General features: G+C 34.8%; 1 protein-coding gene across 3 annotated transcripts in view; it reads right to left on the bottom strand.

Annotated features, from left to right (window-relative positions):
- The window catches only part of AKAP6 (A-kinase anchoring protein 6), a 272,758-nt gene that overhangs the window by 74,155 nt on the left and 173,057 nt on the right, over positions 1 to 25,546 (bottom strand). For all 3 annotated transcript variants that reach the window (XM_052694146.1, XM_052694147.1, XM_052694148.1), the window contains 2 exons: positions 13,042 to 13,190; positions 9,143 to 9,263 (listed from right to left, as the gene is read on the bottom strand). In XM_052694146.1, the coding sequence (XP_052550106.1) occupies positions 9,143 to 9,263; positions 13,042 to 13,190 (270 nt within the window). The remainder of the gene's footprint in view (positions 1 to 9,142; positions 9,264 to 13,041; positions 13,191 to 25,546) is intronic.

The raw sequence follows: 25,546 nt of genomic DNA, 5'->3' as shown, positions 1-25,546 counted from the left end.
TGGAGTATGTTCTGCACATCTTAACAGTACCCATCATTCTGCAACAACGATGACTGAAGGGAGCAACTGTTGTCTTCTCCCAAAAGCATCTCTCCATTCAGACAAATTTTAATATTTATAGTTCATGATTGCTGCAGTCTTATAGCAACTGTTTTCTGTGTTTTCTGCAATGCTAAAATGTCAGTATCCACAAAAGGCTACAGGTATTTCCCACTGGCCATGGGAGTTGGGTGGAATCAACCCTAAGACCCAATGGACAAATACAACTACAGCTGCAACAGCTATGAATAAAATTATGTATAATGATTGCCTATTTTACCTTGATAGAAAGAGAAATTAGCACAAAATATTGTAGACACTTCCAGTAAAATATATTAAAATATATAAAAACATTGCAAAACAATCACGTAAATGTAAACTTGTAAAGAAGTTTAAAAACATTACAAATAAACAAAAGTACTTTGTATAAAATACATAAAGAGCATATATATCTTATGTATATTTATGTAAAAAATAAAAGCAAAATTTCTGAAGATAGTAAGCTGATATAGTTCACTGTAACATATATTTTATTATTTCGATAGATATAAATTGAAGGTACCGCAACTTCAAGTTAATTGAGACTTAGTGAATTTGGGTTTCACCTAGAAAACCTGGTAACAAGGTTTTTGTATGGTCATTTGTTTTTGTTCTGTTTTGTTTTTTGAAATAAACGCTACAGTATCAGTTACTTATGAGGTATACTCACAAGGAGAAATGAGGAAATAAAAAAATATTTCCTGTATTACAATTATGAAGAAAAATATCATGGATAAAACATAATTCCTATGACTTCAGAAAATACACATATATTTTATCCTGCGGAACGATGTGAAAAAAATAGGAAACTTAATTAAACTTGTCAAGTCAACGTGAGAAATAGGGTAACACTATTGCCCCACATATTTTCACTGTCATCCAAAGCACTAGTGAATTTTTTATCTGTATCCCAGTAAAAAAGTTCAATCTACCAAGTTGCTAAAAAATATTAACCTATCCACATATACCATTAAGAATTTTGTCTTACTTTAACATATTATTTACTGTGCCTTCCAACATGAATACTATTGGGCATCAAAGAAGACTAGTAAAAGGCAGAGACTGCACATGTCACACAAAAGGCAGCTCTCTACCATGTAAAGTTTGGTCTGAGAAACCACTTGAGGTAGGAAACATTACTTTCACATCAGGTCAGCATTGCTGGATTCCCCCAAGAAAGGAAAATATCTGGGGAATTCTCTAAGATTCACTGCTCTTTGACTCAGTCGAGCCACTTTTATGTTACATTCCTGTATACGCTTAATTGGTAGTACATGATTTTGGAACCCAGAACAACAGCAGTGAAATGTTGACTAAAGCAGCAGAGAGAGTTAGATACAGTGTAATAAAGATAAATCAGTCCTGGCTTCTTCAACCTTCCTTATAGATGACTGATCTCTTTATCTGACATTATTGTATTTGAGATTTCATGACTCAATTATGAGTGCAAATTCCAAAATGACTGCATAAGATTCTTTTAGTCAGCTAATTCCTACTGACTTTATTAAATCCAAACAAGCCAAGTTCAACACGCAACTTTGAAAATATGTCTCCAGAATCCTAAAACCTATGATAATATATTAAGTATTAGCCTCAGTAGGCAGCTCTAGGACTTACACGTGGTCTGTACATGATCTAGTCTATCAGGAAACAAGAAAATACTCCTAATCTAAAGTTCATTATACAAAAGGATAAATTTTTGAGAGATCATGCTAAGAACATAAATCAGAACATGCCCATGTTTTGGGACATCATACAGATTCTTTACTCTGCTTAGAGCAAAGAAAAACACTGCAGCACCAGTACTGTCATACCAAGTGTCTGATTGCAAGTGTAACAACACAAGCACAACATCTTTTATTAGAAAATCCTAGCTTGATGACTAAATATATCTGAGATCAATCTTCAGCACTTTCTACCTTGAATGCTATGTAGTCCTGGAACACAGAAAATAACAAATGTGGTAATTTCATCATCCTTTCACGGTGAATTAAGTTGCCATTTCCTCACTAAAATGAACTAAAATGCTTGATGAACAGAAAATGGTTTGAAAAAATATACTGCTGGACACAGACACTCAAACCACCATAACGGAGTTTGTCAGAGCGTTGCTTCAGAACTGAATCTTTCATAATGCTTTAAGGTCTCAGTGCTTGCGACCTTATCCTACCATTTTATACCAGCAAGGGCACAAAGACAGAGCATGTGGAGTTGACTAAGATGCTTGACGTGATGACTGTAAATTGTCCACATTTTGCAGCTGTAGTATGGAATGGTGATGACAGCTATGTGGTACACATTTACTTTTGTTTGAAGTCCAATGCCTCTTTCATTCTAGACACACTGCTTTAATCTTCCAAAAGCTGTGCTGGCTTTTGCTACAATTTCAGTAAGTACTGCTTTGGTACAATGTGAAGTTCATCTTCAGTGTCATGCTGGGAAGAAATAGGAGAAACTCACTTATTCTTGGGAAACACATGAAGACACTTTTTTTGGAAAGACAGGGAGTTTTCTCTAGAAGTTGCCTGTTTAAATTTGAAATGTATTAGGGAAGCAACCAAGAACATGTAAGAATATTTTTCTTGTTCCTTCTTTACTCACGCTTTAAATTTAATTTGTAATTCTGTTGGCATGGTAATTAATGTTTTCCTGTTGTACTTATGCAAGATATTAAAACTTAAAATTAATCTATTTTAAAGAAGATTTCTTCCCAACAACAATTTCATTTGCTGCTTTTTAAAATACAGAATTTGCCAGAGATAGCAAGGAATTCATTCGTATTTTGAAGTTAAAGTTTGCTGCAAAATTCAGTAAAGTTATTTTACTCTGCGTGACTGTTAAAAACATACTACAGAGTCAAAGGCAAAAAATAGATGACATTAATGCAAATATCACTCCACTTACAAAGACACAAGTGCATGGTGTAATTTACAGTTTACTATTACTATTGAATAATGGAATAATTTTTTTTTTATTTTTTTTTTTTTAAGAATTACATGAGTTTCATCAGAGAAAAGCTTTCACTTTGGGGTTTAATTTGCAACATGATTTGCTAATAGCATTAAAAACGTATTTTGAAAAGGTGGCAATTTTTGCAAGCTAGCCTTAAAAAATTGTTAGCTAACTATAATAACTATTCCAATTGCAATTAAAAACAAAAAACAAAAACAAACTAAAACAAACACACAAATGAAAAAAAAAACATCAAAACCACCTTCCCAAATGGGTCAACACACCTAAATGCTATCTGCAATCACTTAGATTTTAACATCATGGTTATTACTTATTATCAGGTTGCACAATGAGATATTGATTACTTTTAACCTTTAGATCCACGAATTCAAGAAAAGTCAAGGCAGTAGCAGAGTCTACTTTGCCTGCCTAGTAAACTTATGGCCTTTAGTGGAATTCTAATGATTCTTAGTAGCAAGGCAAATCCAAAATTAGTTTGTTCTCTCGGCTCATACAGAAATGATGACATACCTAGAAATACTGCACGCATAGTAGATTTGTAGTTACTACCTACAAGGGCTTAATCCTGCAGTGTGCTGAGAGCTTCTTCTCCATACCTGTCACCATCTTTTTTCACCGACTGCTGCAGCTGCCCTGTGCACCACTGACACATTACTAGAGACCAGGCCGTCTGGACCCTGCACAATATGCATTGTAGGAGCAAAAAATCTTCACGCTTTCTCATTTATAACCAATCCCCTAAGCATATTGTCCAAATATATCATTCTTCAGGCTGTTAATCTTTTAATAAGTTTTCTTTATACAGAAAATCTGCTTGAAATAAAGACTGAACCACAATGCAGCTTCAGTAGGTACGCAGGACTCATTTTAAATGGAACAAAGTAATCCAATTAAACTAATCTGTTTTACAAGTTAAAATGATATGAAGCACATAAATTGATCCTTCTAGGCTTCTGCTATTTGAGCCCTCTTTCTATTGCAGCATTTGGAACTGCTTCACACATTCATATCCTCTGCCTGAAGAAAACTCAGCCCTCCGGTTCAGGAGAATTACAGGCAAGAGAAACATACAACTGTTATGTGTTAGATTAATTTGCAGAACACTTGGCATTATTATTGCCAAGTAGTCAAATTGTTCCAAGTTGTTCCGGAAGGTTGTTATTAATAGTATGTTTTCTGAGGAAAGTTCTGTCTACTTTTGGAACTGCATTTCTGTTGCCAAGGAAACTCCTTTAAGCACAGCATTCGAGGAGCACACTGCTGCTTTTGTTTGCCAGTATCCTATTCATATCATCTAAGTAAGCACTTTACATACTTCAGCCTCCAGTTTCAAATGTGGAAGTTTCTCAGTATTTATACTTGGCATTAAATATAGTTTGTTCTTCATGTTAAACTTGGGGACACTTGCAAGATTATTTTAACAGTTGCTTTAAAGAACAGGTTTTTTTTTCACAAGTTTTCAATAAATTAGTTTTAATTTGAATAACAGCTCCATAGGTTATAGCACTACTCCTTAAGTGTTAATTATCTTTTCACTCTGAAATTAATGTAGTCATTTCCTACTGACTCCTCTACACCATTGCTGAAGTGCTGAGGAAAACATGTCATTGAGTTCTGAGCCAGAACTGTTGTGATTAATCCTGGTCACATGGCCGATCTCTGCCAAAAGGAGATCAGTGAAAAAAGGTGACAAAGACAGTGATTTCCTGTCAGCAAAGAGTACGACAGGGCTGTCTAGAAGTGATGCAAATGAGGGAAACTTTCAGCAGGGTTTGTTTGATCCACTCGGGCTGCCCAGGCCGTGCCAGGAGGGCGGGCAGTGGAGCAGCAGCACACCCAGAGGAAGAAGCAGCACCTTGCGCAGTTTTCCACTTGGTTTGAAGCGTATCCTCAGCTTTTGATATGTATTTTAATGTGATTCAAACCAGGGGTCTGCTTGCCGCAAAGCAAGCAGTTTTGCAGTTAACCTGCCCGAATGCCACACCAAATGCATTTCTTCACAATTTCTGTGCTACCACAGAGGTTTTCTTCCTGCTCTCACCGTGTTCTCTGTGAACTTTTAAGTGCAAGTCTTACACAGCTCATGCAGTTTGTATTAAGAACAGCATCCATCATTTGTAACCAAACAGAAAAATACAATTTATTTGATATTTTAAAATGTTTAGTTAATTTTATTCTGAACATGCCTACAGTCTGAACAATCACACTGTACTTATTTAAATGGGGTTTTAATCTAACACAATTAAGTTTTGCAATTAATCTTCTGAGGGAAATGGAAAGAATTATCATTAACTTTTCTGCATAGTATACTCATTTCTAATCTCCCCAGTTCCAGTAAATACAGATTTGCTTCAGTTTTGAACACTCAAGGTACAGAATTACTCAAGTTCTCACTAAAGGGCTAATTAGCAGAGTTTAAATTCTTTGGGTTTGATCGTTTGGTAACGGCATATGAATGCAGCTGAAGTCAATGCAAGTTCTGTGTACTTAGAGCTTATGAGATCAGGCTCACATGTAGTAGATTAAAATGAAATAAACATAATACATTAGGCATTAAACTGAGTTGTTACAGCAGTACAAAGAAGTGAGAGTCCAAAAAAAAAAAAAAAAAAAAAAAGGAATGTTTCTTTAAGATTTTCTTAGTTAATAGATACAGCATTGGAGGACAGATTAACTCTCAGCTGTGTGGTCTGCGACTGCCATTCCATCACACACCAGTTAATTTTCAAAATCATTAGTTTAAGTGTGTAAAGCTGAAATCCTTTAGAGCTGCAGGGGAACACTGGGAGGAAAATGAAGGAAGAATAGTTTTCTATTTCTGCATGTCTTTGCACTGAAGTTAGAAATGTGAGGAAGTCAGTGTACATATTCAGAGTTTAAAAAAAAAAAAAAAAAAAAGGAATAGCTGTGTTGCTTCTCTTATATTAAGGGCACAATGAAACCTGGTTAAAGAGAGATAATAAGGATCCTAATAAAAAAACCACGTAGCTACCAAAATATTAAAAAACAAAATTAAGCAGAGAATTAAATGTGTATTAAATCTGAAAATAGAGTATTAGGAAAATAATCTAACTATAAAAATGTATTTTATTTTCCTTTATGAAATTTTAGCATTTATGTATTATGTTAAACTGTTTTAAGGTATGCTTCTCCCTTCTGATTTACCTGTGCTACCACTGTTCCATCCCATTCATGGACATCTTAGGGGCAATGATCACTGTTGGTAACAGTGATACCACAGCCAGATCCGTGCCATGGGCAGTTTGCTGAGCTGGCTTACAGGTGCAATTACTTATCAGCTCAATTACTGATAAATCTGTGGGTTTAGGAGAATCCACCAAAATGCAGTGCCATTACAAAGTTCATATTTGAAACTGTAACTGGTAAGGATGACAAAAGCAAGACCTGTGTTTTCATGACACCCCACAACACTGAGGAATTCTGATAATAAAAGCTACCTGAATATCTCTTTACAGATTTCTTTCCACATGGAGTAGAAAGATGCTGTTCACAGTGGCCAATGGCTTTGAGTATTAGATCATCCACCATCTTATATAAAACTTCAAAAACAATAGGGTGTCACATCTGATTCTGACTACTTAAAAAACAAAACAAAACAAAGAACAACCCACCTATTAATGGCATTTCTGAAGACATTTCTGTTACTTGAATCTCAAAAATTAAGGATAATAAAGAGCTACTGATTTATCTGATCTCTAATTTTTTGCTAGAGTAGATTTTTTTTTTCCTTTTGTCTACTTTTAAAGGTCTGAAATTATGGGGTTTTCAATGTTTTTTTTTTGGGAGGTGGTTATTTGGTGTGTGTTTGGTTGTTTTTTGTTTGTTTGTTTTTGTTTTCTTTTGAAAGGCTAATAGACCTTAATGCTATTCACTCAGGCTTTTTACATTACCTGAAAATATTCATTCTGGTTTGTGGACACTTCTCACCCACTTCTTAACCAAACTGAAAATTTCCAGTTGTTTAAGTCTTTCCTTTTGCTCCTTAACAATTTGCTTTCTGCTTTCACTATAAAGGTGTATTCAGAGAATATTCCCTGTCAAGAGGATAAGCAGTCTGTTTCTATCTTTCTTCAAGAGGTTTTGCAGTGGTCAGACTTTTGAGACAGGGGCTCTACTACTGAGCAGATGCCCTTGCTGGGGAAACTGCACAGCAAGTAAGTTGATTCTGCACAGGAAGCAGTACTGGAGTGTGTGCTGCGTAAGTTACAGTTTCTGTCTCAAACCTCCTGCTTTTGGAAGTGTCACACGTATCATAAGACAGAATTTGGTAATAATAAAAGATGAATACTCCCCATCTTGCACAAACAATATTTCTCATTTTGCCTTCGTCCTCTACTGCCAAGTAATTCATAGATTACTGCCCTCTTCTCACTACATATTTATCCCAGTCTGACCATCTATAATTATTTTTAATGGCTACATTTGGATATCAGAAAGGGAAGTATCCTAAACACCTAAAATACTTGTGCTGTATGAGCACTGTGGCTTTTCATATTTATGAGTTGATTTTTTTCCTAGAATATGATTTATGTTTATTGATATATTTTTTTTAAGTATACTACTAAGACTAACAGATAGGTTAGACATGTACATGCTGGTCTTATAAGAACAGACACTACCAAAACACGCTGTTTTAGACTTGCAAAAAGCTTATATATGCTTCTCATGTTGCTTATTTCTGAACTTATGAAGAACAAGAACTGTCTGTGCAATTTATTTTGATTAAGTATTTAGAAAGATAGGAAAAATTAGTGAAACGGTAGTGAAAATAAATGATTGACAAAGAAATAGAGATTACTGAATTAAACTCACTTGCAAACTAAAATAGTTCAGATCTGAAGCATATTTCCATTCCTAAACATATTTTAACTTGTTCAACAACCCTTTTTCATAGGATATTTTAAATAAAAGGACTAAAATTAGAGAGAACAAAATGCAAGAAGACCATCAAGAAAATAAGAAATCAAAGCAGGGAAAACTAAATTATGTTTAATAAATTATCATCTCGTGCTATCAAAAGAGAAAGAAAACAACTTTTATTTGACCTTGAATGTACCATTTATTCGAAAAGAAATTAAAAAAAAGCTAGAGGGTAGTTGTTTCTTGTCATTATACTGTTGCTGATTCTGTGGTTAGTTATTAATTTTATTTTTTATGATTCACAATCTGCTCTTTGAAATATGCCATATGCTCAAAGCAATTCAAGGATGACAACTGTCAGAATTACTCCAATAAAAATTGCCTAAATGAGGAAGATTTACTGCAGCCTGATATTTCTGTCAAAAGCCCCTCCTTTCTTTTCCCCACCACCCTTAGTACCCATAGACTGTAGCTTCTCTAATGCAGAATGAAGCCTGAAACATTTTTAGGATCAAATCACTCATTTTGGACAACTTCCTCTATGTAATCATACATTAAAAAAGTGATAAAGCTTCTCAGTTAAGGTTACTATGATTAATCTAAGAAACTCTGCATATGTATGTATATAAACATACACACATATCTGAAAACTGTATTATAAATATGCAAGTCCAAAATCATTTTGTTGAAATCAAAAGGCAACTGTGATGACTTAACATGAAAACAACTGCTTTATGGATAACTAATAAAAATTAAATTGGAAAAGTCCTGTATTCTGGCAGCAGCAAACCAAAATCAAGGCAAATTTCTTTCTTCCTAGAAGAGGTCTGAAAGGTGGATGAAAATTCAGCTGAAAGCTCCAATCAAAACACGTTTTGTGAAATGCTACCATTTCATTTTTTTCCCTTCATTTTGTTTCACTCTATTTATTAATGCCATTTCATTTATTTCTATTCATCTTGAAGAGAAATCTTTGTCCTTCTATAGAATTACACCAAATAGAATGTGATAAAGGGAACTTTCTTGCAATTATGATGTCGGTGCAGCCTGTCAGCGCACAGGGGATGGAAATGAGGTTGGGGACAGGGAAAGGAATTCTAATAGACACCATGATACATACAATGAACGCAGCGATATCCTGTGAGAGAAAGACTTGTCAAGCTAATCAGATCTTCTATAGCTAGGTAAAGGCAGTAACGGTAACACTAACCTTGTAAAGATGCTGCTGCTGCTCCTCTGACATCATCAGGTCATGGCTGTCCATCACAATGGATTCCATGTCAATCAGCCAATCCCAGAGCTCCTGGTATTCTGAATCAAAGTCCAAAAGGCTGTAGATAAGGAACAAAATGTATTATGCATAAATACAGTGTAGTTGTTAAAATCTTGTATTAGAATAATATATTCTTGAAAACTCATGATGTTCCTAGTTATATTTCTAAAGAGACATTCTGTATTTATACAGAGTTGAGGAAAATGGAAACTGAAATCCAATTTAAGCCAGTGCCATGACCTAAATTCAGTGGCTGATGCCAAATCCTGACAACTGTTGGCATATTGCATTTGCTTCAAATTTTTTTGAAATAGAAATCCTTCACAGATAATGTTGATTAATGGTTTTTAAAGTGTTGACTTCATAATGAGTAAACTTTGCAATAATAATTCCCATACAATTCATATATAAATATTGTTTTCACAGAAAAATGACTCAATCCGTTCAGCCATCCTTCTGCTGTCTATCTGCCTATCTCTGTAAATATCCTACATTTATTTTCATGGATGAGTAGCTAGCATTTCAACTTAAGGCCTTAAGATAGGCTTGAGTGAATATGGTAAGCCAGTGAGAACTAAGGCCAGATACAGTATTAGACAGGTGTTCCCTACAGACATGTAAGAAACAAAGGTAAGGACAGGAAGTCAAAACAATGAATCCTTGAATAGCCAGCAATCATTAAAATTCAAAGGAGGATCACTATGGTATTCAACAAAATAAATCATTAGAATAAGGAGCTTAAAAGGATTAATGTGATTCTCCATTGAAAGCTTAGTGAATAAGTAAAGCATAGTTTCTTCTCAAACACCGTAGTACAAGACAGAAGGTACATGCTAAAAAATCGCACGTTTATCAAAAAGATACCCTTTAGAAAGAGATCTCCAAACATCCAGAACTGGAGTTAACAAAAGCCTTGTCACTAGTATAAAAAAAACCAGACTGATCAAACAATTGTACATGTTCCACTGAAGCTGATTTATCTAACTACTGAAAACTATTTCAGCTTTCCATATCTTTAGCAATGCCATTTAAAAAAATTAGCAGTATTTCAACAGAGAAACAATAAACCAAACACGTTTCTAATGTTATTAATGCTATTGTAGTTTCAGTTAATAATAACTAGAGTACCTTGTGCATGTTAATTTTGAAAATTGGTAGAAAGCAAGCAAGAAAGAGAAAGAAAGAGAGAAAGAGAGAAAGAGAGAGAGAAGGAGAGACAGGAAACTATTTGCCTTCTCTGATATTATTTTCAACAAGCTGACAATAAAGGAAGCCTTGTATATTGCCCAAGTGTTGATTCCCACTTTTGAAGTAACTGCATTCTAATCCACTGTACTTAGTGTACTTTTACTCAATAATCTATGAGGTGTATTTGCTTAAAACTACTCACTGTCCTCAGAAATTAAGCAATGGTGCAATTACAAAGAAGAGCTAGCATACAAAAAAAGTACAATTGTTGAAATACAACAGTTTCATTGGGAGTGCAGGGCTTATCCTCAAGAAAAGTAATTCTGTTACTGTCTTACAGTCTGTGTACCACACCAAATTCCAACCTCAAATCTTGCTCACATTCAACTCTGGCTGCAAAATAAGAAGCTGTTTTTGAATACTTAACCCCAGTATACATCTATATACATAAATGTATCAATTCTAAACAAATTATTTTTATAACTAGGAATAGCTGCTCTAGCGTGTTTGAGAAACTGACAGATTTGTGCATAAGTAATCAAGATCTCAGATAAGTAATCCTACATAATTAGCCTACATTAACTTTTCTAAAACAGTCATCTTTCTGTATAATAAGAGGGGATGTTTACAAGACTCATTTATCCTTACAGTTAGTAATTTTATAAAACTTTATTTCCAACTCAACATTGAGTTAACAACTGTAAAATGAAGTTTCAAGGATGAAGAGCAGCTTGGTCAGTGATGTTCCTTTCATATGAAGTTGAAAGTAAAAGTTCTACTGAATTTTCTGGTTACTAGAAATCTTATATCAGGATGAGGATGTACACTAGCCAGCTCTTTATCACTACTTTTGCTGCATACTATTATGAACTGACAGAGATGTCCCCCAAAATATCTTAATGGAGAAGCTGGCTACCCACAGTTTGGATGGGCATATGCTCTGCTGGATGAAACACTCTCTGGATCCAAAGGGTTGTGGTCGGTGGAATCAAACCCAGTTGGCAGCCAGTCATGAGTGGTCGCTCAGCGCTTGGGACTGGGACCATTTCTATTCAACATTTTTATTGATGATTTTCAGAAGGGGATTGAGTGCACCCTCAGTAAGTTTGCAGATGACACCAAACTGGGAGGGTAATAAGGCACTACAGAGGGACCTGAATAGACTGGATCGATGGGCCAAGATTAACTCTATGAGTTTCAATAGGGCCAAGAACTGGGTCCTGCATTTTGGTACAGTGACCCCAGGCAACCCTACAGGCTTGGGGAGAAGAGGCTGGAAAGCTGCCTGACAGAAAGGGACCTTGGTGTACTGATGAACAGTCAGCTGAATATGAGCCAGCATACCTGGGCCCAGGTGGCCCAGAAGGTCAATGGCATCCTGGCCATCAGGAATGGTGTGGTGAGCAGGACTGTACTTGGCATTGGTGAAGCCCCACTTCTAGTACTGCGTTCACTTTAGGGCACCTCAATACAGAAAGGACACTGAAGTGCTAGAGCATGTCCAAAGAAGGACAACAAGGCTTGGAGAATGTGCTCTACAAGGAGCAACTAAAGGAACTGGGGCTGTTTAGTCTGGGGAAGAGGTGGCTAAGGGGAGACCTTATTGCTCTCTTTGAATACCTGAAAGGTGATTGCAGTGAAAATGGGGTTGGTTTCTTCTCACTGGTGACAGGATAAGGTGAAATGGCCTCAAGCTGTGCCAGGGGAGGCTTAGGTTGCATATCAAGGAGCAACTTCTTTACAGAAAGGGTTGTGAAGCACTGGAATAGGCTGCCAGGGAGGTGGATGAGTCACCATCCATATATGTGTTTAAAATCCATTTGGATGTGATGCTTAAGGACATTATTTAGTGGAGGGTTGTTAGAGTTCGGGTAGTTTGGTTAGGTTGCTTTGGATTTGATCATCTTTAAGGTCTTTTCCAACCTGAGCTATACCATGATTGTGTACCTTTAGAGTTGTCAAATATGATTTTGTGAAAGAAAAACTCTTAAAACCAGAGCTACAATAAATTCTTCTCAGTGTGAAAAAGTGAGGGGCAGCCATTCAAGACACCTATTCTGTGATGAAACTACCTAAGTTTCTTTGCTCAAATTTCCAAGAAAACAGTTAAATTTAAAAAGAATTAGAATTGCTGCTTTCTAGAAGTACAAAACTGGGAATTTTAACTTCACTTACATACATGTGTGTATATATAACATTTACATAAATAATACATATTTTATATATATACTTAAGATATACACTTTAGCTCCATATTTAAATTCCTTAATCACCAGTATAATTACTATTACAGAGAATTGTCTTGCAGTTGTATTAACAAGCTATAAAGACATTTCCTTGTAATATGCTAAGAAATGCTAAGAAATGAAGACATTAGGAGAAAAGTCTGAAGTGAAAAGGCATTACAATTATTTTTAATTGAAACAGTGGATTGCCTCTAGATAATGTTAGGGAGTTCTATGAACAAACCATGACTTGGGTACTTTATCTAGAACAGATAAATTTTTGCAGTAATATATGACAAAGTTTTTCACTGCTTCATGACCTAGGAAGAAAAGTTCGAGTTAACTAGAAGTAAGAAAGAGTATATCATGTAAAAAATAATACAGATCAGTGAGAATAAAACAACAAAAAGAATAGTTCCCTACCCATTACTTCCCACTGTGTGAACTTTTGACATATCAGCAAACTCTTCCTTTCGCTTGCTACTACTGTTGTACTGCTCACTGTACAGCTTTAAGGACATCTGTTCAACAGCATCTCTTTGTGCTTCCAGATAGCATAGCTGAACCTCAGCCTAGAGAAAGAAAACAAAGAGAAAAAACAGAACTTTTTTCTTTAATTCAAAACGAATGCATTTAAAACAGCTACTTTTGCATTGCAAGAATTTTAACAGAGGAGTATTCACACCATCATTTTTCTCTTAGCATGATAGCAAAAAAGGCTGAACCAGTCAGTCAGATAAAAGTCCATTGTATTCCAAAATACTTGAACTGAAATATTTGGGGGCTATCAGAAAATGTAGAAGATATTCCATAACATGTATCAAATGTTGCATAAAAATGTCTACGTATAGATACATAAACAAGTATTTATCATAGGCTTCAACATTTATCTATTTAACACTTTGCCTGTGCTTCATAATTAATGAAAACCACGTTAAGTATTTTTGTTTTGAGCAGCAAGTGTAATCAAAACAAAAGAAATCAGCAATAGTCACATTCTGCTTTCCCCTTATTGGCATCCACCAATTACTCAGCAATTTTGACTGCAAAGTTGAAGGCAGTCAGTTAAAAGTTAAGGCAAACTTTGTGCCTGGCCAGAAGAATGCTGAATAATATTTGGAATCATAACCTATTGAAAAGACACTTTATTTAGAGCAGCTGTGGTGATTGGTTTGATTTTGGGGCTCAGAGAACCAGATGATAGGATGAAATCTGTTGTGTGCCACAACTGCCCCTAGGAAAAGGGAAACGAACAGAGGACAGAGTAAGTTCAAAAGCACTTTGGGATCAATCTGCTATTGTTTTCTTTTAATATGCCTCTCTGAAAGAAAAGCACATTACAAATTCTGATAACGTTTCAAAATCTACTACTTCTGCATAACTACATACTCATTTCTATTAGGAAAATGCCTGCTTAGCTATTTGGTACTATGGCAAGCAAATGTAACAAATGGGAGAAATTCTGTGCAAGCACTCTTGCATTTTTTACTGCGGCAGGCAGAAAAGTGAAGAGTTTGCCTGGTTGCTGACAGCACGGCAGAGTGCTGTCAGGCTGCTGTCCAGGCTGTGGAATGGCAGCTGTACACAGACAAAGGAGGGAAAGCACTGGATAGAAGAAATGCGCAAAATCCAGACTAAAAAATGTTGGCAAGTGACGTAGGCACTTAAGAGTGGCAGTGGAGAAGGTCCGAAAGAAGGTTCAAATATCTTTTTAAGCATGTCATAATAAATTCTGTATATTTGCTTATGCCTTTCTTCAGCACTGATGTTGTTTTTGCTGAGTAACAATACAGCTAATTTGAAAATTCCATTTCCTTTTCAAATGTATCTTTCTTATGCTTAACAGCTTTATTTCCCATTGGCCTTTCATATTAAAATTCCTTTTGTTTTGCAGTAAATCCCCCCCATCTCCCCCCTCCTCTTTTTTTTTTTTTTTTTTTGGATAAATTAAAGAAAAGTAGGAAATATTCCAAGGATATAGTAGATAAAATTCCAAGTAAGCCACTCAAGCCACTCAGGACTTCTGGTGTGTACATAAGTGAAATACAAGATTTTGTACCTACTTCTCCAAAATAGTGGAAAATTAAACCAGACAGAGTTACCATTGAAAAAGCATTAATTCCATATAAAACTATGTCAGTCTGGCAAGTTATTCAGAGTAGACTACTAAGGTTAGAAAGGGCTGTAAAACACACTACTTTCAGAAACTGTAAGTAAAACTGTTCATACAACTCTAAAATGAAAAAACGAAGCAATAAATATCATCAACTTCCTGTTCTTCTACCTCCAGTACGTTTTCCCACTGAGGTGATAAACAGTCTCTTTCCAAACATTATAGAGATTCTCGATTGAAATTAATCTTTGGAAAGACTCTTCAACAGCCAGGTGAATCTTCCAGGTGAGTATTTTGTGCTGTTCACATAAGGCTATGAATTTTCTCTTTTAATTTATTCTTAACAGAAGACATATTCACTGATTGTTTTCATTTTAGTTATTGCTGACAACAATTTTTTGACTTTCCAAAGCAACTACCTTAAACTGAGATTTTCCATCTCCATTTTAAGCATAGAATTGAAATCATCTGGAAAATTTTCAGCAAATAATTTCTGTCATTTTCAAGATTGACATGGAGATAAGTAATTATACCTCTTGCGTGTTTTCCTTTGATTTTCTTTTCTGTTCTTTTTAATGTGTATATAAAATAAAACCAAACACTTCTCACCAAGTTATCCAAAACCAGGAAAAAAAAAAAAAAAAATCACATGCAGCCTAGACTCAGGAACATCTCATGTGCTAATTAAAACTTATCCCCAATTGATATAACATACACTATTTCTCAAAGAGCACAACATCCCAATACTGCAGGTAACTCTGGGGAACACTTTCTAATTCCTACACCCTCCACCTCCACAATTTCCTCTCTGTCTTAAAAGAGAGAAAAAAAACAAAAAACAAAACAAAAAAAAAAAAAACAAGAATCTTTTCACCGACTTTTCAATCTGTTAACTTGCAAACATAAGTCATAATAAAATAACAATTACAAAACATAAATAGATGAAAACTTTAATTGATTTGAAAAATAAGAGAAGAAAATTGAGGATGAAATAAAAAAGTGAAAAAAAGAAAATACAGGGTGGAAAGAGAAAGTAAATATATGAAAAAAAATGAATAACCACTATTTCTTCTTCAAAGTTATGAGGCCATGTTGCAGTGATGATTCTGAACTGCATTAAAGTCATACATATGAATTCTGAATAGAAATTTTCCCCAGTTCTTGTACCTCAGAAATATGAAGCCTTTATAAATCTTTTTTTTTTTTTTTTTAAACTCATTCACTTAATGTCTTCAACTATCACAAATGCTTACAACAACTCTACAGTGCACAGTTTCAGATGGAACTCCGATTTCTTTTGAGTTTAAGTTAATCTATCCAATGATGCGCTTAAGCATTTTTTCGTCCATTCTACTCTTAGCAACTGAAAATCCAAAGAGCCTTTGAAGAACTCAAGTAACTATTGATCAGTTTAAGTCTCAAAAACCATTCTACATTCTGCAGAAGCTGAACAGGCAAAAAAACACAATTTAGAAATTAGCATGTAGCATGTGTGTAATAAATCTACTGCAGTTTATTTTCATCTAAAAATCTTTCATAATAATGAAGGAACAGTTTTGAAGTATTTTGGCACCATGCAGTAGCAACTTCATTATTTGCTAACCACATACAGAATAGCTAGTCGTTATCCTCTAGTTTATTTTGAGAGTCCACTTTCAGACTGTCCTACAAACATTTCTGTGTGACTTAAGGAAACTCTGAAAACTCAAGTCTTTATCACAAACACACTGCTATGGATGTAGATGTCCAGCAAGCTAGGATATGCTTCATTCCAAATATGCATAATAGAAATTAGAGGGGAGGCAATCATTCATTTGCTCTTAATATTCTAAAGCAGAAGTGGAAGTGAGAATTGAGAGACTGACCAGGCAAAAAAAAGAAAAAAAAGAAGAAAAAAAGAAGCCATAAATAAAAAGAAAAAAGCAAATAATGATGTACAGCTGTTTCGTACTTCATGACTTCATGATCTTATTCCAAGTGATTGTTTCTACAACAAAGATGTAACCACAAAGATGACAAGCTTTATTTGATAACACAAACTCCAATGCCTTCTTGGTAAGACAGTGACTGTTAATTTACAATATTCAGTTGTAAATTAAACTGAGATTTTTCCAATAGTCAAATGTCACAATGCTCTGATATTTCTGAGCCTGGAGAATCTCTGATCAGAACTACAAAAAAATAATAGTCTCTATGGGAAAACTGAAAATTTTCTATAACCATGCCAAATATTCGGATTTAGTGATGGGTTAATAACTGTAAATATTTTTAAGACTGCTTCAAGGGGCTCATTTGTTTAAAATGCAGAAGCTTATAAATAAACTGAGGGTGCCTATTCCTTTGGACTGGCTTTGCATAACAGCACAGAATGTCCTTTACTATACAGTTCACTACACAACACAAAAGGGGTAATCGGAGACACTACCAATCAATGAAAATACATTGTATTTCTTGTTAGACCTACACTGTAGAATGACCTTATTCTGAAGTGGAGAAAGGCAAGACATGGGATAATGGCTTACACTGTGGAAGGAAGGAGATTGAAAGGATACATATAGAGTGTTAAATAAGAGGCTTAAAATTTACACCCGTGTAAATTGAAGATCAGAACTCAGTGTTATGTTGTTATGCTGTAAACCATTTTTATATTGGAATGTGCTAGAATAAATATCTCTGAATTGGTGTGAAGGTATTTTCAAACACTATTTCCGAGGGATCACAAGTCTTTTATTATTAATTGCATCGTTGTAGACAAACTATTTCATGTTATACAATATACCATGCAGTTGACTTTGCATTAGAAATTTACTCCATCTTGCATTATCCTTTCTATACAATCCTTTCAAAAAGCTGTATCACTTGTACACTAGACAACAATTACTCTAGAATTATATGTATAAATACAGACTTATTTCCTCTGCCATTAGTTGAACTTAAGATAAACAAAAGACTTTCTCTTAAAGCATAGGTTCCATCTTTCACCACTTAGTGAGGTGGTCAGATGACATTCTGCAGCATGTAGACTTAGAATGTTCAATTACATGCATATTTTTAGAAAAACTCATATGCCTCTGTCTAAAAGGATCTAAAAGTACATCCCAGCTGAATACTCTTCATATTCTTATTTATATCCACACACAGAATTAGGAGTAATTCCTTAGTAGAAATAAGTTGATGACAGTAACACTCATATGGTCATATCTGCATTCAAGCTTTTTTTTTTTTTTTTTTTTTTTTTTTTTCCTATTTTCTGTCACATTTTTCTGGCTATATGTCCACTTTATAAATTTGTAGACAAGGTATAGTTACAGAACATGAAACAGACTGTTTTCAGTGCAGCTACTGAATAAAATGATATCAAGTACAGAGCACAAGACATTTTCCACTGAGATATGGCTGACAGAAAGAGTTCTTTGCCAGGCAAGAATCTGACCAAAGACTGTACAGACTTGATCATCCACCACTCCATTCCCACAGTGAGACAGCACATCTTCCATCGCTCAAAACACTCTGGGTAGAAGCAGGACTTCCAAGTTTATCTGACATTATGAAACAAATATCTGTTGTTCAGGGCTTTTTTTTTTTCCCCCTCATTTCTTCCTCCGCAAAATTTAAACAGAGACCTTGCTGCTGTTTACTTCTTCCTCAGTGTGTCACCCTTTCTGCTTTCAGTTTTTCTACCTTTCACATCCTTCATTTGCACACTCTCTTCAGGACTGAAATCAGATTAAAAAATAATCCTATATTGTGAGATGTGTTTATGAAAGCCAAACATCTGATAGTCCTATTATAAAGGACACACTGTGTTTTGATCATGCAGGAAATTAATTCTGTTAATCAGGGTGTGCCTGTTATCAGGTAAAGTCTTAGCAAAGTGTTTTTATCGTCATAAATCTCAGAAATGCTTTTATATCAGTAATAACTTCATCACTATATTTTTCAAGTGATGAAACTAAAATTACAACAATGTGAAACCTCCACACACATTAAAAAACAACAAAATTATAAGGAAATATTGTTCTTATTAAAGTACTTAAAATCCTTGTGGAGTTTAAACACCAGCGGTAACATTACTATGAATTTTATGCTTGCCCACAGGAGGCATAAGATGAAATTTTAGACTAGGGCTGTGTTAGAGCAAGACAGGACTGCCTTCTAAGGCAGTTCCCAAAGCCATCAGAATCAACATCAAGGACAAAAAGCAGTACATTTTTTGCAGGGTTTCCCTTGCCTTTCAGAAATAGAGATTAAAAAAAATTTTTTTTGCTGTTTTGTTTTAAAGGGTAAGAACATGACCTGTGACTTCAGGCCTGGGGAGTGCAAACTGAAATCAGTAATGTGGCCTCAGCAGCATTGTCTGACCAAATCCATGGACATGTCCACATCACACTGTTAATTTCAAATCTGGACCTCTGGTGTCTAATTTCTGACTGCCCTCTGCCTTTGGTTCTGTTCAGTGTAAAATTAAATACACTACAGAAGTGTCGTATATCTTGTGCATCAAACGGATCTCAGTTGTTGATCTAGAATTGTTTCTTTTATCATAAATACCAAAAAGCATTAAAGGAAAGTATGAAAGGAATAATCTCTCATGAGACTTCTAGGACTGTGAATAGTTTCTGACAATAGCATCCCAAAGTTGTGAATTAAAAAGAAATCCCAGTAAGAACAAAAATTGAACAATGGACGGTATCTTTTAGTACTTTTTTTTGTTGCTGTTATTTTGCAGGTCTGCAAAACAGATAAAAAGGGGTTTGCAATGGTCAGGGACCAGGTGGAGAATAGGTTTGCTCTAACAAGGAAGCTCACATAGAGAGGGATGACAAAATAGTTTCTTGCTAAGAACCAGCAAGATACCAATTAACAAAGACTCATCCCTCTGAAGACATCAATACAATGGTTAGAGTGTTGTAATTTCATCAGAACTGCCATACGCATTCCAGCCTTCTTCAGTGACACCACTCCGATTGCCACCAGAATCAGAAGCCCCCAGCAGTCCCAGCCCTACAAGCCCTGTTAAAATTGTTCTATTAAAATTACAATTTATTAATACATTTCGTCTTGACTTTTTTTTTTTTTTTTTTTTTTTTTTTCCCAGCTCAGTAAGCCAACAATTTGTTGGGAGAAGGTCAGAACACAAAAATCCTATGTTTAATATCAAGGTTGAACACTTTCCCAGGTCAACCTCAAGACCCCCAAGTAGTCAGGGAATGGAAAGACTAATCAAATGCTGAAAGTCCTTCTCAGTGTGCTAAAATTTCGAACTTAATCTTACTTAATTAAAATCTCCATTTTTTGCACAGTCCTACCATTCTCTGTTAGAACAATGAAGTGGCTTAAAATCAGATTATGAAGAATTTGCACTGATGTTCCCCTAGCCACACATAGGCCACACATCTAACTAGGTCAGTAGGCCTGGGCATTCAAAAGGGCAACTCTTAAGGTTGAAGGCACACAAGTTCAAAATTCCAGACAGTAAACACTCTGGATTTTATCTTGCATGGGATCATTCATCTTCCTCTTCCTCCAGCCTTGCAGTGATGGGCTCATAGGTCATTTCTAAAAATAATGAGAAAAGTTTCTTGCAAAACCAAAACCTCCTAGGGAAAAAACAGCCAGCACGCCACAGGAAGTCTGAGCTCCCGTCATAAACATGATGGCCTTTTTCTTCATAACTTTTCACAGAGGTCTACTTTGTGCATATTTTGGAGGAATCATTTCTCTCTGGTGGGAGCTTTACTGACTTACAATGAAGAGAATCCCAATGAATAATGGTGGCTTCCAAGATATTTGAAATTATTGTATAACTTAACCACTTATTTTGAAATAAATATAAGGCAATTATTCTTTTAAACTTACAGTGCATAAATCTGATGTTACTTTGACAGCAAACATTGACTTATAATTACAAGGGCTACTCCAAAAGTAATACCTCCTGTTTCATTATGTTGGCCCACAATGCCAGAGATGGATAATGTTAGCAGTAGAAGTTTAACCTTCTAGCAAATATCTTGATACATTTTGTTTCTGTGCAACAGATGACAGCAGAGGGATAGTCTGACAAAATGGCATCTGAACCGGAAGTGTGCAAGAAGTAGAGGTGTGCAATTGAATTTCTTCATGAGAAGAAAAAATGGCTCCCAGTGACATTTATTGACATGTATCAACACTTGCTGAACATTTATGAAGACCAAACAGTTCAGTTGGTATGAGCACACAGAGACAGTGGCTGGTGGGTTTCAGCAGTGGCAACAGTAACAGTGGGTCTATCAGCATGGCACCAAGGCTTTTGTTCATTGCTGGCAAAAATGCATAATTAATGGTGGTGACTATACAAAAAAAAAAAAAAAAAAAAAAAAAAAAAAGTGTTTTGTAGTTGTGAATTTGCTTTCTCAAATAGTGTTATGGTGTACTTTGTATCTGTAGTAATTCCCATGGAAATAAATAGAAGGCATTACTTTTGAAGCAAACTGTGTACATTTACCACCCTGTTACATTATTCCTGTTTCATGTTTCGACATTTCTTAATGAACAGATTTTTGCACATTACTGTTTCTCATCATGCTGAAAGATACCTACATAAAATTCGGCTAAAGTAGTAGCAAAATGATGCTGTATTAGAGAAAATATACATTACACTGCATATTTTGTGAGCTTATTACATGGTGATGAAATTAATTTAAGCCTTAACATTTTGAAATTTTTTCAAGTAGTTGCATTTTAAACTTCTACATGCTTGGCAAGTGTTTGATATTTATTAAATTAATCATAACAAATATTTTAATAGCTTGTCCCCCTGTACGTAGTGACACACAAAATTGAAAAAATTTCAAGCTAAAGTCTCCCTTTCTCCTTTTGATTCATGATTTTGAGTCAAACATTTTCAAGTCCAAATTCATACAGACTGTACCTTGAAGACTGTCACTGAATGCTCATCTGACTTCCTCTGAAATTGAAGGGGACTATCCTCATGCCTACAATATACTCCTATTGATTGTTTTATTAACCCTAGAGAGGAAATGTTTTCTAACTATAAAAAAAAAAAAAAACCAACACTTTTTCTCTCTAGGAGAAGTAATATTTTTCTGACTTTTTAATGTATTCAGCTGCTAACAATGAAAAATTAAGCAATCAAAAAAAAGGACTTTTTCCCTTCAAGATTAAGAAAGGCCATTAGACTATGAAAGTGAATAAAATCTACATAATGTACTTAACAAAAGCCATGAAATGCTTTTTTGAATTTTATTTTTTTGAGGCAAATTCAAAACTGAAATTTTGCAAAATAATTTGAGAAAGTTAAAAAATTAGTAAAGACTGGAAATAACTATAGCAACAGCAAATTATATAGCTTAATGTACTGATCCATGCAGTTACCTTGCCACATATAAAAAGCAAACACAGACTGCATCTCCTTTGAGCTTATTTATGACCCTTAGATGAGAAGCCTCTGGAAGCACCTGACACCTACTGAAGTAGAAGGAACTGTGAAAAGATAACTGTTTTAAATGTAAAATATTTGTATTGCTGAGAGGTCAGCTTTGCCACTACTGACTACATTGCAATTTGCATACTATTAAAGCATTACCCATAACATTTGTAAAATTTAATTTTAAAGCTATGTTGTTAAAGATGTTTGCTGAATTGTAAGCACCTGGGACATTTGGGAAATTTGTTAACGCTTTGATAGTTACAGTATTTTAGTCTCATTTTGCTTTCTCTTTGACATTCCCCACCACCCAAACATGCACATACTATTCTCTTCTTCTGCTTTATGACAATGAATGTTATTTTAATGCAAGCTGAGATACTTTTAAAGAATAGTGCAGCAGTATACTAATGAAGATAAAAATATTGAAAATGAAAGGACAAGTTTGTTAAAAAATGACACTAACACTTATTTACTTTTGCTGGGGTCTGAGATTCAATTATAATCCTGTCGATTACAGGTGATTATGATTCTTCTATTTCATACTAATACAGACCTTCTCATTAAATCAGTGAGCTCAGTAATCACAGTCATCAAGTTGTGTTTCAGTGCTGCATTCACATTCTTTTTCCCTGGAATTTCTCCCTTCTTTCCCCACAGCCTCCCCCAAGATCTTTATTTACTCCCTGGCAGAAACTGTGAAATTAAAGATGTGTAATGTAAAGATACAATCTCTGCTTCCTTTGCCCTGCCAGGCTAGCACTTCACTATAAAATACACTTACTCTGGGAAGTATTGATATTAACTCAGTTACTGCAGTGAATGAACCACAGTTTGCCTTTGAAGTTTATTGAAAAGTTGTCTAGATGATAATAGAAAGGATGGGGTAAAGCAGGAATAAGAATTGCTTTACATACTAATAACAACAATTTAGTTATCAAAACAGTACAGAACAAGCATGCCTTTATACAATCTCTAAAAAATTTAGCTTCCTAGGGTTCTAATAGGCTTTTCCTGCAGTTCAGGAATGCACGGTAGCACTCAGCCCAGTGGCTGTATCCTTATTTCAAAGAGAATCATTCAAACCGACATCCACCCTGTCAAGAATCTCAACTTTGAGCTGCTAATGCAGAATAAAAATCAATATAAATTTTGATCATTTGATGAATATTTACTTCTTTCCTTGGAGCTTGGGGATTTAGAATTGAAAACTGCTGAATCAAGTCTTTTTTTTTTGTGTGTGTGTGTGTGTGTGGGTGTGTGTTTGTGCCAACACCAATTTACTACCCTCCTGAAAGTTCCTGAACAAGATGTCTCATGTGGCATACATGTTATTTTTTTCTGTCAATCATAACTGTGCCAGTAGGGAACCATAAACATTTTCCTTTCATACTCTTAGTTCCCCAAAAAGAAGTATTTTGATTTCTTTGCTGGAAAAGGTAAGCATTCTATAGAATGGTTAAATAAGGCAAGTTTATGTCTGTCTTCCTAGGATGGCTGCTGCACCTAATTTGATACTAGGTATTACATATTTTGTTTTCAGTATCAGTTGCTTCCTGCAAAGACACAGTTCACATAAAGGAATAATTGCAAACAAAGCTTTGTAACAAAAAACAGATAGAGTCCTATACTGACATTATCAATTTTTCCTATATATTTTCTGAAAAACAGCATGGAAATTCTGAGCACTATAATTTGCACCAAATGTTTGTGTAAATGAAGATAGCAGGAGATAAAAAAGATCCCACAAGTTAGCAATTAAAATGCAATTCTAGTTTGCATTTAATCTTAAAAAGAAATGTACCTTCAATCTTAATAAAATGAGTTTCTAAAAAAAATGTATATTTAAATCTCTTATGTTTCCATAGTGGGTTTTTTTGGGGGGGAGGGAGAGGGAGACAGCAGAAGAAAAGGGAGAAATGATGCTTCTAAGTCTGAAAAAAAAAAAAAAAAAAAAAACCACCCCCCCCCCCCCCCCAAAAAAAAAAAAAAAAAAAAAAAACCTGTAAATGCAAGCAATTTTCATCCTGCAAACTTTTTCATATGTTACTCAGTGGCAGACGGGCTTTAAGGAGCAATTTTGTTGGTCTCTTATAAATTAAATAAAAGTAGCAGCAGCTGTCTTTCAGAAGGCTGATATAGGCTTGTATAGTCAAATGATATTATGTAGACAGATGTTTTAAATAAAATAAAGTATTTAGATTATTAGATACCTTGCTAGATACAAAGACAATTATAGGATGTCTTTGTTAAATTAAATTTCTCATACTTCTGAGAAGAAAAAAGGAGAATTGTCCTGGAAACTGTACCAACAGGAAATGATCCTATATCTAAAACAGCTGGAGACTGTAACTAATATAAATTTACTTGAAAATAAAAATGCAGTATGCCTCTGGAGACAGGCAGCAACATGCAGTAAAAACAGATGTAATAAAATCATTTTTTAAAACTTCAGTTTATATATGCACGTACAAAATATTAAGATATGATGCACACAAGTAGGGGGACTATTCAGGGCTAAGAGAAAGAAGGAGAACAATTAAAGCCCTAAATATAACAACAGTGACATCTCTTTTTTAATAATAAAAATATGGGATTTTTTTTGTTGTTGTTAAATGATGCCTTTTACAAAAGGGTATTAAACACATTACTTTGACTAGGATTCTAAAATAACCCTATTACATTACCAGGACAAAACTTAATGGCAACCTTTTACCTCAGCACCATAAGGTAAATTTTGATTGACATCTACCTTTCCTGCATAAACTTCTGAAAATAACTTTAAAAGAAATGCCAATAACGGTATTCAAGTTTTTTAGATTTTACGTCTAAGAAAGTTTTCCATAACAGAAAAACAGAATTTTGGAGAGCAAAGACTGCACAACTGAGTCTTATGATGCAAGAAACTTATGAACCCTTTTTTAAAAGTGACCACACATTTTAGCCTGCATCTATGTAATGCATCTCAGCTAATTTGTTCCTGCCATTTTTGTTGAAAACATTGCAGAATAACAGACTGCATCCAATTCTATGCAGTTAGGTTGTTTTATTTTCCTCTTATTTACACAAGACCTCCATTACAAACTCACCATGACTCTGGGCCCAAACCTGCTTTGCTTATTCAGACACAGCATGAATGCCCTGACTTACATATAAAGCAAACATTAAGGGAATATCTGCAACATGTGAATGTATGCTGTATGAATAAGCACTTCATGTGTGTACCTTTCACATCATCACTGATACTAATCTGTCCCAATTTGCATAACCTTTTTCATAATAAAATGGTATTACAGAATCACATTGTTTGGGATGCTTTTCTTATTTAATATTACTTAGTAATTTTAACAACTTTCTCTCATGCATTATAAAAAGACCCCACTAAACAA

Source organism: Tympanuchus pallidicinctus, unplaced genomic scaffold (assembly GCF_026119805.1).
Source record: "Tympanuchus pallidicinctus isolate F22 unplaced genomic scaffold, pur_lepc_1.0 scaffold3, whole genome shotgun sequence".
NCBI classification, from domain to species: domain Eukaryota; kingdom Metazoa; phylum Chordata; class Aves; order Galliformes; family Phasianidae; genus Tympanuchus; species Tympanuchus pallidicinctus.
This window is presented reverse-complemented; position numbering and strand designations above follow the sequence as displayed.